The 14,611-nt window shown below is 38.2% G+C and overlaps 1 protein-coding gene across 2 annotated transcripts in view; it reads right to left on the reverse strand.

The window, feature by feature from the left end:
- Rnf169 (ring finger protein 169) overlaps positions 1–14,330 on the reverse strand; it is a 67,383-nt gene extending 53,053 nt beyond the window's left edge. The window contains exon 1 of one of the 2 annotated variants that reach the window (XM_063256499.1): positions 13,790–14,330. In XM_063256499.1, coding sequence (XP_063112569.1) covers positions 13,790–14,276 — 487 coding nt within the window. In that variant the 5' untranslated portion in view covers positions 14,277–14,330. The remainder of the gene's footprint in view (positions 1–13,789) is intronic. The other variant, XM_003463407.4, reaches the window with a different exon arrangement.
- Positions 14,331–14,611: the final 281 nt, after the last annotated feature.

Below are 14,611 nucleotides of genomic sequence, written 5' to 3' on the forward strand. Positions count from 1 at the left end.
TGTATGACACATACTCCAGCACCACAGAAATCAAGACCATCCTCTGCCCCAACCCTGGTCTGACCACTTCACCTCCTGCTCACCAAAAGCTCATTTAAGTACTTACAAATTAAATTACTTTTCACTAGCAAATTTGATAAAGTATTACTGAACTTCCATACATATATAATGTATACATGTATGTACATATTTGTGAGTATATATATGTGTACATATGAATAATATATATCCATTACACATTAACAGCTAGTGTCACTAACATTTACCAAGTAGCATATCATGAAAGGCCACATAGCACCTAGACCTCAAACATTTTTAACACAATCCACAGTGAAACAAAAATAGATTTTACATCATTCCCTAATTTATGATGAAACTCACACGTAAAATTGAAAGAAATTATTCAGTATGTTAACATCTATTTCTTTTTATAAAACAAATAAAAACTGCTTATTTTATCCCAGTAAGCTGACTTAACACTTTACATGTATTATTTTACTTAAAGCCCAGTAATATTCCTTAGAAGTAATTACAAATATTGTCTCCACTTAAGGGAAGCAGAGGTTTGAAAAGCTAACACTATCCAAGGTCCAAACAATGAGAAGGTAAGTATGAGATCAAAATTTGCATCAAACAGTCTAGCTACAGTCTTCATATCATAAAAAAGAGTTACACTGTATAGGGCCTAATACAGCTTGATCCATAAAGTCAGAAAAAGAGCATACCTAGTAAATTAATATTTACTGAATACTTAAGAGCCCAACACTATGCTAAGTGTTTCCACATACATAATTATTATTTAAAACTTATAGCAATCCTGTGTGGTTTGTGGTATTTACTCTTTATGGATCAGAAAACTGAAACTCAAAGAAGTTAAGCAGCTTTTCCAGGGTAAGTTAAAAAATAGTAATAACCTAATATTTGAATCCAAGTTTTGCCTTCAAAAGTAGACCCACACTCTAAAATATAAATAAAAGTGATTTCCATTTTTTAAAAAAATTTAATTTTCTCTTAGATCAGGTAAGAGATTCACTAAGCTAATTTAAGTCATCAATCAGCACAAGGAAGTTAACCTTTTTGTATTTTCTAGACTAGTTTACACATTACATAAGCACTTTTCATTATGCTGAAGAGTAGGAAGAACCAAACAGTGAAAAGCAAGCAACAAGCTTGGCAAAGTCTGAGACACTATATAAACTAGCCAAAAATCTACATTGAATGATGTCAAAACAAACAACCAAATATTGCAACTAGTCATGGCCTTAACAAGTAACTCTTATGTCAGTACAGATTAAGTATCAAAAAGGCTGATGGTAATGTGGGGAAACAGGAAGAAATAGATAACCTATAAGTGACTTAACAGAGTTATAATTGAACTGTTTCCTAGTCATTTGTCTAATAGAAACATACTTGTTTCTATTAGACAAAGTATGTCTATTAGACAAAGGCTAAATGTACACAAGATATGGCTTCAAAGAGGATTTGTGTACTTTACTCATTTGAGGAAATACAAGCAGTTATTCTGGAAAAAAACAGCTACTGGTAGATATGTTAGATGCTATAACCATGTATTCTCACAATTTAATAATTTAGAAGATCATATCTACTGCTAAAAGAGCATTAGTATTTTTTAGTGCTACCCCTTACCTTCACCTGTGAATTACAGTGGACCCTCAAGTTACAACCAGCCTTACACACAAACCACTTGGGTTATGACTGGAATTTTAGGTTTAGCTTATAGCCAAAGTCTTGAGTTACATCCCAAATGTCAGCCATTCATGTGGTCGTAGAGACTCACAATACCAGGAAAGCATATGTAAGTGTAAGTCAGTACTTTATGTAATCACTTTATGTACTTTATATAATCACTACCAAAATGACTGCTATCAACATGGCCACCAAAAGCTAGAAAAGCAGCTAAGGAAGGTAAAAAAAAGCAATCACTTGAGAAGCAGCAAAGAATGGAGAAATACGAGACTGGTGTTCATGCAGACCCATCACAGAAATATGTACAGCATGTCAAAATCCACCATTTCAACAATTTTACAGAGAAAACATTTGTATAAGCAAGCTAGTGTTGCTAAAGGTGTTACTCAAATTAACAGGTCACAACCGTGTTTGACAAGGGAGAGGCTTTTGTTAATGTGGATAAACAAAAGGCAGGTGACAGGTTATAGCATACCTGAGTCTATAATTTGTGGAAAAGCTAGGGCTATAAATGTAGATCTCATAAAGGATAATCCATCAACAAGTGATAATGGTGAAATATTTTGTGCTGGTAAAGGGCGGTTTCACAATTTTAAAAGTGAGAACTGGGGTTCACAGTGTAACTAGGCATGGTGAAGCAGCCAGTGCTGATCAAAGGGCTGTTGAAAACTACATACACCACTTTGAAATGATGGCACCAGAGAAATGCCTTTTGCTCTCATTAAGCTCAACTGTGATGGAATCACACTTTTCTGGAAGGAAATGCCCAGGACAACATACGTTACCCAGGAAGAGAAGAAAGTGCTATGCTATTGCTATATGCCAATGTGAGTGGTGACGTCAAGAAAAGCCTTTCTTGGTTTATCACTAAGGCCCTCAAGTGTTTGGAAAACATAAAATTATGAAGAAAAAGCTAGGGGTCATATACTTTTGTAGATAAAAGGATGCACCTTGAGAACATACCCATTAGTGAAATTAATCAGACACACATGTGTAAACATTGTATCATTTCATTAGCATGAGATGCTAAAAGAAAAAATCTATGCATATATGTATACATATAAAAAAGTTTAGTTATACCACTCATTCCTCTGAGTTTGCTGAAGAGAAAGGTTTGCACTAGTATTGTTGAGACAACTGAAGGCAGATGTCTTGTGCTATGGGTGAATCATTTGGGGATGACAATATGCAATGCATGTACCATTGTTACCCCAATTGATGTACTTTAAAATTCTGTTGTAGTTTTTTCTTTCTATCTATGAATAAAATGAATTTTAAAAAACTAAGGTTCATGTTAAAGCTTAGATAACAAGAATAATTTTCTTGATTTAGGTCAGGGAGGCTTTCGGTTCTACTGGTTAAAAAAAAAGTCTAGAGGATAATTCTCCTCATCATGGACAATGCTTCTGTTAACCTACAACATTTGGAAGAATTGGCTGAAGAATTTTAATGGTCTCAGTTGCATTCCGCCCACCGAACAGAACTCCTCCTCTGTAGCCTATGGACCAGCAGGTTATAACTAACTTTATCAAGGAACTGTTCCTGAAGTGCTTCCAGATGGTCTCAGACACAGATTTAACCCTTAAAGAGTTCTGGAAGGAACATTGTAACAATCTTTCCTGTGTGGGGTTAACTGTGAACTCCTGGGATCTGCTGGGAAGAAAGTGTGGCCTAAAATTATGCTGAAGAAAGACTTTAAAGGTCTGAGATTTCAACTGACCCTGTGGTCGATGACACTGTCACTACAGTAAAGTCCATAGGATTGCATGCAGACAGTGGTGATGTTGAGGAACTGGTAAAGAAACATTTAGAGGAAAGGTCTAGCAAAACACTAACTGCTGGCTTAGCAACAGAAAGTGTCAGCTGGGGAACTTTTAAAGGGAGGGGGAGTGTTAATAATCAGGGCAGCAAAGTTCTTCTGAAATACAGGAAATCCTGAAAAAATGGACAAGCTACAAATATTTGTAGAGAAATCCACCTAAATGGAGAAAAAGCTAATTGCTGCATTCACTTGCTTAATGACAATGTCATGCCATACTACACGACGGTGTTGAAGAAAAGACAAAAACAGGCCTTAGACCAGCTTTTAGTTCTGAAAAGGTTGAGACTCAGTGAGCCAGCAGGTCCTAGTGGCTACAGACTCTCCCAAGGAAGGAAAAAACACCAGAGAGCTAGATTCCCGATGTTCTTATGCAAGGGGACTCTCCTTCCAAACAATAACCACTTCCCATTTCATCCACCCTTCCTGTAAGCCAAAGATGTCAACTTGAATGGTAAGTACAGTATAAAAGTTGCTTTTGGTAAACTAGGCACATTTTGTAACTTTTTGGTGAATATATGAAGAAAATTTTTGGTGTTTCTGGTAAATTACACACATTATACAACCTTTTTTATTATGAAGTTAGCTTAGAGGTGCTTTGGGAGGTTTGAAATGCATTGTAGCTATTTCCATTATTTCTTATGGGAAAAACAATCTTGATTTACAAAACAACTTGAGTTACAATCAGCCCTTTCAAACAAACTGAGTTTGTAAGTCAAGGGTCCACACATAACTTATGTCTATACATGCATTATAGCAAGACAAGATAAATATCTCCAGTCCCTGAAAAAAGTAACAGTAACTTTACCAAACTGCCAGCTTACTGTTCCTGCAGTATATGAAACAGAGACATTATTTCTGTCACTTAGATTTTCAAGTTCTACCCAAATTCTACAGATACAGGGTCTCTAAAATTCTGAATAAAATTTGTTTTGCTCTTGCATCTGTACAATTTTTTTGATACAGGAAATGGAACTCTGCACCTATGCTTGCCAGGCAGGCACGTACATCAATGAGCTATATCCCCAGCCAGCTCTGTAAATTATACTTCCCCTCCTCATCCTGTTTCATTATCAAACTCCTTTAAAAATTGTCTATATTGATTTTTCCCTTCGTTTCTCACTCCTGCACCTGATATATTTTTGCATACTTTTTATTTACATAAATGGCATCAAATGATACATATCTTTTTGCAACTTTTTCATTTAACATTTTTCAAGATTTATCCATGTTAATTCACAAAGACCTAGTTCACGTATTGTAACAACTACAAAAACCATTCATCCCTCTATCAAAAACTGTTACTATTCCTTCTCCAGTGCCACAGTGCTGTAATGTACATCACTGTGTATGTATCCATGTGTTTTTATACATACATTAGTTTCCCCAAAGCACACATCTATTAATGAAATTGCTACAGGGATAAAGAATGTTATCTCTTCAACTGGTTAGGGCTAATAAGTTTCCAATTCATTGGATTTTGAATTTATTAATTCTCTTCTATCTGCTATTCCATTGAGTTCTGCTCTTTATTCTTTCCTATCTTCTACTTTCTTTGGTTTAATCTGATGTTACTTTTTAACTTCTTCAGTTGCCATTTGGTTTTTTTCTTCATCCACAAGTGATTCAGAAGTTAGTTTTTTAGGAGAAAAATATCAGACATAGATTAGAGAAAGGAATTGGTAATATTTTACTTACTAATTTCTAATTTTATCATATTAGGGTCACATGACATGATTTAATACAGCTGCTCAATTTGAGTTATATCCCAATAAATCATTCTAAGTTGAAAATATCTTAACTATGCACTCAGCACACCTAACCTACCCACCACCACGGCTTAGCTGTACGCAGTGATATACACTGTGGAACGTTGACTGTTCAGCACTGTGATGACATGGGTAAATGAGAGCTGTGGCCACCTCACTGTCCAGCACTACAAGAGTACACAATGCCAGTGTCTACCTTCTCTGTGCACTCGCACTCCACTCCAAGTGTGTCCTTTTGCTGCTTCTAATAAGTAATTGTCTCTTTATAAAAAAAAAAAAAGGACACATTGCCTATAACTAGCCTAAGAAAAGAACAAATTAAAAATCCTAAGCATGACCTCTAATAATGTTTCATTTTTATACCATAAAGTTAAAAAATCTTGTCAAACCACTGTAAGTCTGTGACCATTTGTATATCAATCTTTTGTACCTGTTAAAATTTTCTTTATATGTAATTGTGAGCCCAGAATTACATAAACACTCTGTGTTGTTTAAATTACATGTCCCACATTAAAGGAAAATACATATTCCGTAATTTGAGTGGTGTACACTTCTATATTTATGAAGATCAAGTTATATATTGTTATTTGTTTTAGTGACTACCCATAAATTTTTTTTTTTTTTTTCTTGAGACAGGGTCTCGCTCTGCAGTTCGGGCTGGCTTGAGCTCACCTTGTAGCCCAGGCTGGTCTCAAACTCCAATGATCCTCCCACCTCAGCCTCCCAAGTGCTGGGATTACAGGTGTGAGCCACCACGCCCGGCATACCCTTAAATTTTTAATATGCATCTCATAGCGGCCAGCTAGCTCAGTTGGTTACAGCATGATGCTAATAATGTGCATTTCAGTTAAAGCTTAAAGCTAAATAAATCTAATCATTATTCTTCCACTAACCTAAAAGTAGAAATTTAGAGCAATGACCACTTTCTTATCAAGTATTTTAGTTTCACCTTGGTTTTAAACCCGCTATAAATCAGTCAAAATTATTTTTGCTTTCTGCAGTCAATATTAGTTTGTCTACTGACTTCTTAGTCTACCATGACTACTTGTATCCTACTTTCTACAACTCACATTTCTTTCCTACTGCTAGATATTACTAGGTAAGAGTTCTTTTAGAATCAATGTAGCAAATACTCTGTATTTTTGTCTGAAAACACTTTTATCATTCCCCTCCCCACGGAATAACAAGTTATTTGAGTACAAAACTCACAATTCTGAAATATTATTCAATTTTTTTGGACTCTTGTTGATTAAGAGATTATCTGTTCTTGGTCTGAAAGTTGCTCCTTTAATATTGTTTACAATGTTAAAAGTTTCCTTGGAGTTTTGCAGTTTCACTATATTTAGTTGTAGGGATTTTGTTTTGTTGTTTTGAAATTTTTGGTACAACCTCAAGCATCCTAACCTAAGAAATCGGGTATTTTGTTTGCTTGAGACAAGTCTCCCTCTGCAGTAGGGCTAGCCTAGGGCTTCCTTCCTCCCAGACTTGCCCTTAACTTGATCTCCCGCCTCAGCTTCCCAGGTGCTGTATTAGCCTGTGCCACCACACCCAGCTGCAGATCTTATTTATTTATTCTGAAAAATTCTTTAATTATTACGTTTTCAAATTGCACATCTCCTTCATTTTGCCTTTCTCTGGAATTAGTATTACATGTTGGAGCTTCTTTCTCATCTTTTTCATCTCACTTCTCTTCACATTTTCCTTCACTTTAACTTACTGTTTCGTACTCTCAGGAACTGCTTCTTATTTACCTACTAATCTTCATCTGTGTAAATTATTGTTTCTTATTTACTGAGCTTTTCAACTTGTTTCATTATGTTAAATTCTTTTTCAAATGTGCCTGTTCTGGTAACATCTTATTCATATATTGGCATGTCTATTTCTTCTTTAAACATTTGTCAATTAAAATGTTAAATTATTTTTTATACTGCCATCTACCATCTCAGTTCATGGGGCTATAACCCTCCTGCTTGTTATATCTGCTCTCATTTGTGACAAAAAATTACACTTGTATGCTGTCATTTGTAATTATAACTTCACCTTCTGCTCAGTTTATTTCTTCTGTGAGAATCCTCTATGGTCTGTTTACATGAAAACCTTTCAGAGTCTTGTGTTTCTTTCTCCAGGTGACTCAGATATATTGCTAATTTACAGCCAGATTTCATGTTAATTTCTCAACATGACAACACAATAACATAAACGTCTCAAACATCAGCAAGGCATACAGCTTATGCTTCTATTTCTCAGCAAAAGAGAAAGTTTCTTCATTTCCTCTTTTCATAGAGCCCAGGCAGATCAATACAATTTCTTGTTATCTCTATGTCAAGGGAAAGATTTTTTTCTAGCCCACCCTTTCCCTGAAAATACAGCTCATCAAAAACCATAGTTTAGCCAGGTATAGTGGCACACACCTGTAATGCTAGCACTTGGGGGGAGGGGGTCTGAGGCAGAAGAATCACAGTGAGTTCAAAGCCAGCCTGGGCTACATAAGCAAGTTTAAGGACAGCCCGCACTACACAGTGAGACCTTGTCAAAAGAAGGTCCGAACACCTTACCGGGTTGTATAGCTAGACTATGCAGTCCTGAGTCAATCCCAGCACTGTGGGGCAGGGTGGGGAAACATGAACAGCTCAGTTCAGCATGTAACACTTGCCTAGCATGTGCAATGCCCTGGGTTTGATCCCTAGTCCCACACAAGGGAAAATAATCTCAGCTTTATGCAGAAATCCTACTTCTCTTTTGCAGAAGGCTAAAAATCAATCTCCTGGGAAGCAAAAACTAGAAGTTTACCCCTCACTCAGAAAATCACATTCTACCCATTCAGGGCAATATAGCAGGGGCTCAAGGGTTTACAGTTTTGTGTTTGATTTCATTTTTGTTTCTACAACCTGGAGATTCCCTTGTCTTTCCTGCAAGCTCAGAAATGTATTTAAAGAATTGTTCTATATTACCCAGCTTTTTTTCTGGATAACAGAACAATTTCTATTTTAGCTAGTCATCTTGCAAAAAGAATAAGGCTTTCCAATCCATTTGCTGCATGATCCCTATAGGAATACTCTCTCAATAGAGCAAAAAAGAACTCTTTGAAACTCTTCAGTGGATCCTTACTCTGGAAAGGCATTCAAAGTCTACTATTATCCAGAAACTTCCTATTTTTGTAATTCCTCATTCTTCCACTCCCTCATGCACACTCTGTGCCAACACCGCTCCTAAGATTCCACTCTAAAACTTCTTTGTTGTTTTCTGCTCCTGTGCCTTTAAATGTACTGACTTCCCTTACTCACATTTATCCTGCCCTCACCCACCTACTGAATAGTCATAGTTGAACACTCAAGGTGAAATGCCAGTCTATCCATAAAAGCCATTCCTAACCCATCCAAGCTGCTATTACTTCTTTGCAGAAAAAAAATTTTTTTGAGTTCTTTATATGCCAACCATTGTAAAATTCATTTAGTATTAACAACAACCATACGATTTTTCTACCATTACTATCCCCATGTTTTAAATGAGGAAATTAAGATGCAGAGAGGTTAAACAGTACAGCTAACACAGCAGAGGTGGAACCTGAGCCCCAGTGGTCTGTCTCTACATCTCTGTTAACCTTACACTGCCTTCTACAATTCTATCTTGCATTGTAACTATTGCCGCACTTACACATTTACATACTAAACTTCCCAATTCGTTTAGGAGACAGTCATGGTTTCAGCTCCATTTGTAGCTCCAATGCCATGCACACAGAAGGCTCTCAAACAGTTTTAATGACCACACAGTCCTTTTTCATCTCTTACCTGAACTACTAAAATAGCCCTCAGAACTTTCTTTGAGGTTTACTTTGTTTTTTGTTTCTATGCACTTCTTTTGTCCTCCAGCCAACAATATCTTTCTAAAGCATGTAATGATGTTATCATTCCACTGTTTAAAAATCTTTAAGGGTATAAAATTCTGTTTTTGTTTTTGCTTTGTAGTAATGAGGACTGAAACCAGAGCCTTCTCAATGACACTACATGTGCAGCCTTCCTTTATTTTTATCTTGAGACAGGGTCTCACTAAATTGCCCAGCTGAGGTTAAACTTGCGATTCTCCTGCCGTAGCCTCTCAGTGTTGTGATTACAGGTGTGCACCATCACACCCTGCTCTGTATAAAATTCTTGTGGCATGACACAGAATGCCCTTGACAGTCTGTTGTAGTGTCTTCTTCTCTGCTCCAATCCTGCACTCCACCTATATTTAGCTTCTTGCCTGTCAATAAACATGCCATCACCCTTCATGCCTTTGGACATGCAGCCTCTTCTGCTAGGAACGCCCATCCTTCCTCACTCACCTGGTGAATTCTTTCTTCAACATAAAGCTCAGATATCTTCCTGAGGTTTTCACCACACTGCCAGTCCATTCCTATACTCTGTTGGCATTATGCATTGACCTCACTTACCATTTGGTATTGTTACCTGACTGTGACTTCCCCAACTAGGAGGTGCAGTCTTAAAGAACAGGGACTATGTCTTTCTAACCTGTTGTGCAGAGAATGTCTAAAAATCACTCATTGAATTAGCAGAATAAAATTTAACTAACAGATCCTATACTCAAGAAAACTCAAATACAAATAAATTCAAGATGGGTAACTCTTCCCAGATTAACTAAAATTCAGGGAGTAAAAATATGAAGGAAAAAAATAACCCCTAAATTTCTGTTGCTCAACCCTGAATTCTATGGACTGGAGTAATTTCTTCCATGGTAATTAACTTAATTGGTAAAATATACAGAGAGGTAATCACAACACGAGCTTTGAAACACATAAGCAAGCCCAAGGCACGTGTTTCCTGCATTAGTATAATACATAAGGACACTGGCAAATTCTTGAATGTGTATCTTAAGGATAAAGAGATGAGTCATTTTATGCATCTTGAAACAACTCCTTACAGACCAGGGAAATTCCTGTCTGTTTACTATAATCACATGGCTTCATTATTCATTAGTCCTAAATGTATGTAGGCTACAACCATTGCAAAAACACTGCCTGCCAATTGTGTAATCAACTTTACACTATTTGCTTTTTATTTAAAGGGGAAATTTTTAAGTGTATGTTAATCCTAAATTAACAGGGAGACCGGGATAGGATAAAGAAAAAGGAAAAATTAGGCATTATTCAATTTTTATCTATTTAATTTCTGAAGTAAGTTTTTAACAAAAACAAACAAACAAAAAAACCTGTCAATTTAAACAATTCATCAGAGTCAGGGATACAACTCAGTGGCACAGTGCTTGCCTGTTTAAGCACGAAGTGGTTAGTTCAAATTCCCAGTACCAAAAAAGGATAAGATAAAATAAAAGATTCATCAGCCTTAGTCTAGCTTTTTTCTTCAGTCATTACCTATGGTAAAAGAAAAAAGTCTATGGCCATACCATCCTGAATGCACCTAACCTTCTTGGTAAAAGAAAAACAAATGTCTTAAAAAGTCAAAAGGTCTTGGTTTCAAGTTTAAAGGCAATATAATTTAATATCATCTTTGATATCAAGTCAAAAGAATTCTTAAAATTCATTAATCATTGTAATGAAACTAAAGTATAGCTCTAATATACAGTTCTAAATGTATGCCTACTATGGTAAATATTTTTTAATCAGTAGAGCAACCGTTTCTAAATTTAGAACATAAGTTCCATGAGAGAGGCTCTTTAATATTTCATTCACTAATGTTTCTCAAAGATCTAGTACCTGGCACAGAGTAGGCATTCATAAAATAGCTCAAAATGGTCAAAATATTTATTATGTCAACATATAAAATGAGCTACAGAACCTCAACAAGTTGAAGTCTGAGTTCATCCTGACATGATCACTGACATGACATTCCTACACTGGGTTTAGCCAATCAACAAAAATAATTCATACACTATCAAAAAACAAATTTGTAACACATAAAGTAATACGACATTTACAAAGGGATCACAAGATTTTGAAACCTTAAAACTTGCCAAGAAGGTGGCAAAAAAAAAAAAAAAAAAAAAAGCCACCAGCACAATCAAAATTTTCAACAAGCACAAACTCTTGTACTTGGAAGTGTATTGCATATAACACACTTCCAAAAGATACACTGAGCTTTACAAAAAAAAAATAAATTAAGCCAAGTACAATGGTATAGGACTGTAGTTTGGCTCCTCAGGAGGCTGAGGAAGGAGGATCTCTTGAACCCAGGAATTTGACAGCAGCCTGGGCAACACAGTGAGACCCAAACATCACTTAAACACATCAAGATATTTACTAAAAAAAAATTCATTTCCAGTATTACAAAAAAAAAAAAATTAAGTACTCCTAAAATTGCTATTCCTGTTTTGCTGTTTACTACTTATAAAAGCACAATATAAATATTTATGACATTGGTATTTTTAGTTTTCTCTATTAAATGACATCACGAGCATTTCACAGTGAATTAGGTTTATTATCCTCCCCCCCTTTAAAAAAGGGGTTACTTTTTCAGCCCTCCTTACTAAGTTACAGAGACCTGTAAAGTACCTTCTCTCCTAGGTCTGTTTTCTGTAGAATGAAAGATCTGCATTAAAACAACAGTTAACTTTTTTATTCTCTGCAACTCTTTGAAAGTCTGTTAAAAGCTGTAAGTGACCTATCCATAAAAATGCACTTACACATACCTACAAAACAGGAATCAACCTAAATGTCCACCACCAGATGGTTAAGTAAATTATATCTATTTGATGAAATTTCACCCAACGAAAGAAGGCAGCACATTTTCTATGTACTAATATGGAAAGATTTCATCATATGTTATTAAGCAAAAGCATATTACAGAAAAATTTGTTTAATGTACAACCTTTTGCATAAAATACTAGTAGGGAGACCAGAGAAATACTCATATTTTGACCAAAATCTCAGAATTTGAAGCAAATAAATAGTGCAGAATCAGAGGGAATTGTGTTTTCATTATTAGGCAAGTTACTTAATCTCTCTGGGCCTAAACCTCAGATATAAAATGGAAATAAAGGTACATACTTAACTCATAAGGATATTATAATGTTTAAAAGAAGTAATAATGAAGCCAGAAGTAATAACGAATGGTGGTGCACATCTACAATCCCAAACTCTGGGAGGCTGAGGCAAAATGATGGGTCCAGCCTGAACAATTTACCAAGACCTTGTCTCAAAAAAATTAAAAGAAGGGTTGGGAGGACACATGGAATGCAAAAGCTATGTACTAATAAAAAATTGATTAATTGATTAATTAATTAATTAAGGGGGGCTGGATTTGTTGCTGAGAGGAACGCCGAGTTCAGAAGCCAGTACCAAAAAACAAAACACTCTCCCCTCAAAAATGAGTAAAAGGCTCACAGAGGTAGGTCCCTACACTCCTAGAAATAAAGCAAGGTATCCTAGAACTGTTGTCTCTGATGGCTTCAACAAAAGCAAACTGTATCCTGAAACCTATAGTTTCTAGGGAGTATGTTTTTATATACAAGCAATGCCTCCTTTTCCCCACTGAAAATAACATATGACAGCATTCCTAACACAAAACAAGCAATTATCTAAAACTTTTCTGATTGATGTTTCCTGAAAATCTAAGCATTTTTAAAAATTAGACCTGTAGATGCGCAGGCTGGCTGTGTCCCAGAGTCCTAAATTGTAACAGTCTAGATTTGTTTTCTAAACAGGTTACTTTGTATCTCAAAACTCAACACCAATGGAGTGGTAGGCTCCAGGTGATGATAAAGGCAAAGAAGTGCAGGTAAGAGTCCTACCTAAAATTGCCAGGATGACAGTACTAAAAGCTACATGACTCAAGACAGAAGTGACCCCCACCAACTAATCTTTTTTCCCAAAACTTTTAAACCCTGTCCAACCTTTTCAGTCAGGCATTACTGGCGCTTATTGTTAGCACCATCATAAATATAAGTAGCTGTCATTTGTCACTTCCTCACTATGAGCCAAACTTTGTGCTAAGCATGCACTTTTCAAGATTTTATGGAAAAAAAAAAAAAAAAAAGCACGTGAGCTCATTCTCCAACCCACACTACTCTCAAGTCTGAAAATTTCCCTTCAAATCCTCAAATCAACGCAACCCCTAAATGCTGGACACTCCACAGCTCTTCTCCTTGCAAGCCCACTCAAGAGCCACTTCCCTCCAAGCAACACGACCCCAAGCTCTCTCGGCCCAACTATAAACCAAGCATTTCCCGGATCTTCCAGGGCCCCTCCCCCTGCACACACCAATTCCAACCTGCCCCTAACTTGTTCCAAGAACTATTTCCCTCCAAACTTCTGACTTGCGTAAGGCTAGGGTCCCCTCGCTGCCCTTCTAAACCCAATGTGCCTGTAGTTCATTCCAAAGTTCAAAATTCAGAAACGCATAGTGCACCTGGGCAAATCCCGGTTGCAACCCCCCGGGAACGCCCCACACCCGCCCCAGCAGGGCCCCGGACTCTCCACCCTCTGGCCAGGCCGGAGCGCGGGGCCTGGCTGCAGACCCCACGCGGGGAAGGGAAGCTCCACCTGGCTCCGCGGGCGCGGCGCGCGCCTCCTGCTCCGGCCTGGGGCCCGCGGCGGCCGCGCCCCCGTCCCGGCGCGGGCGGCAGCGCTCCGGCTGGCCGCGACGGGCGCGCTCGCCCGGCACCTCCGAGTCGGCCTGGCTGTCGTCGCGGGCCCGACGGCGGGACCAGCCCGGCCCACGGGCGCGGCAGCGTAGGCAGCCGGGGCCCGCCGCATCCGCGGCGCGTTGGGCGCAGCCTCGGCACAACGAGTGACCGCACGGCAGGGCCGCCGCTTCCCCCGGAGTCTCCAGGCACCCGGCGCAGCCGGACTCCTCCGCTCGCGAAGGCGGCGGCGACGGCAGTACCAACATCGCGGGGCCAGAGGCCGGGCCTGGGGCCCCAGTCTTTGCTGCCGCCATCTCGTCACAGCGACCCCGCCGGCCTCGCCGACTCAGAGCCGTAGCTACCGCTGCGGAAGAGGCCCGAGTACTCGGACCTACCGCCGCCATCTTGTTTCCCGTTTGAAGGGAGAGTCCGTTGCGAGGGAGAAGAGTAGAGGGCGGGGCACCGCGCGGCTGGCAATTTATCTGCATATTTATGAGAGGGCGTGGCTCCATTGGACCTGGAGAACATTTTCCCCAGGCCTGGTTGGCGGGACAGGACACCTCATTAATATTTATTACGTAATTTTACATATGCAGTCTTTAGCCTTTCCCTCCGGAGCTTTTGCTGTTTTCTATTTCTGAAGATGAGATTGAGAAATAAAGGGGTTTATTTGGAATTCTGACAAGTATTAAATTTTGTGAAGTAATTACACTTGTTTATCTTGCAATACCCTGATCAC

This window comes from Cavia porcellus, unplaced genomic scaffold (assembly GCF_034190915.1).
Source record: "Cavia porcellus strain 051 isolate PalLab524CR breed Dunkin Hartley unplaced genomic scaffold, mCavPor4.1 scaffold_9, whole genome shotgun sequence".
NCBI classification, from domain to species: Eukaryota; Metazoa; Chordata; class Mammalia; order Rodentia; family Caviidae; genus Cavia; species Cavia porcellus.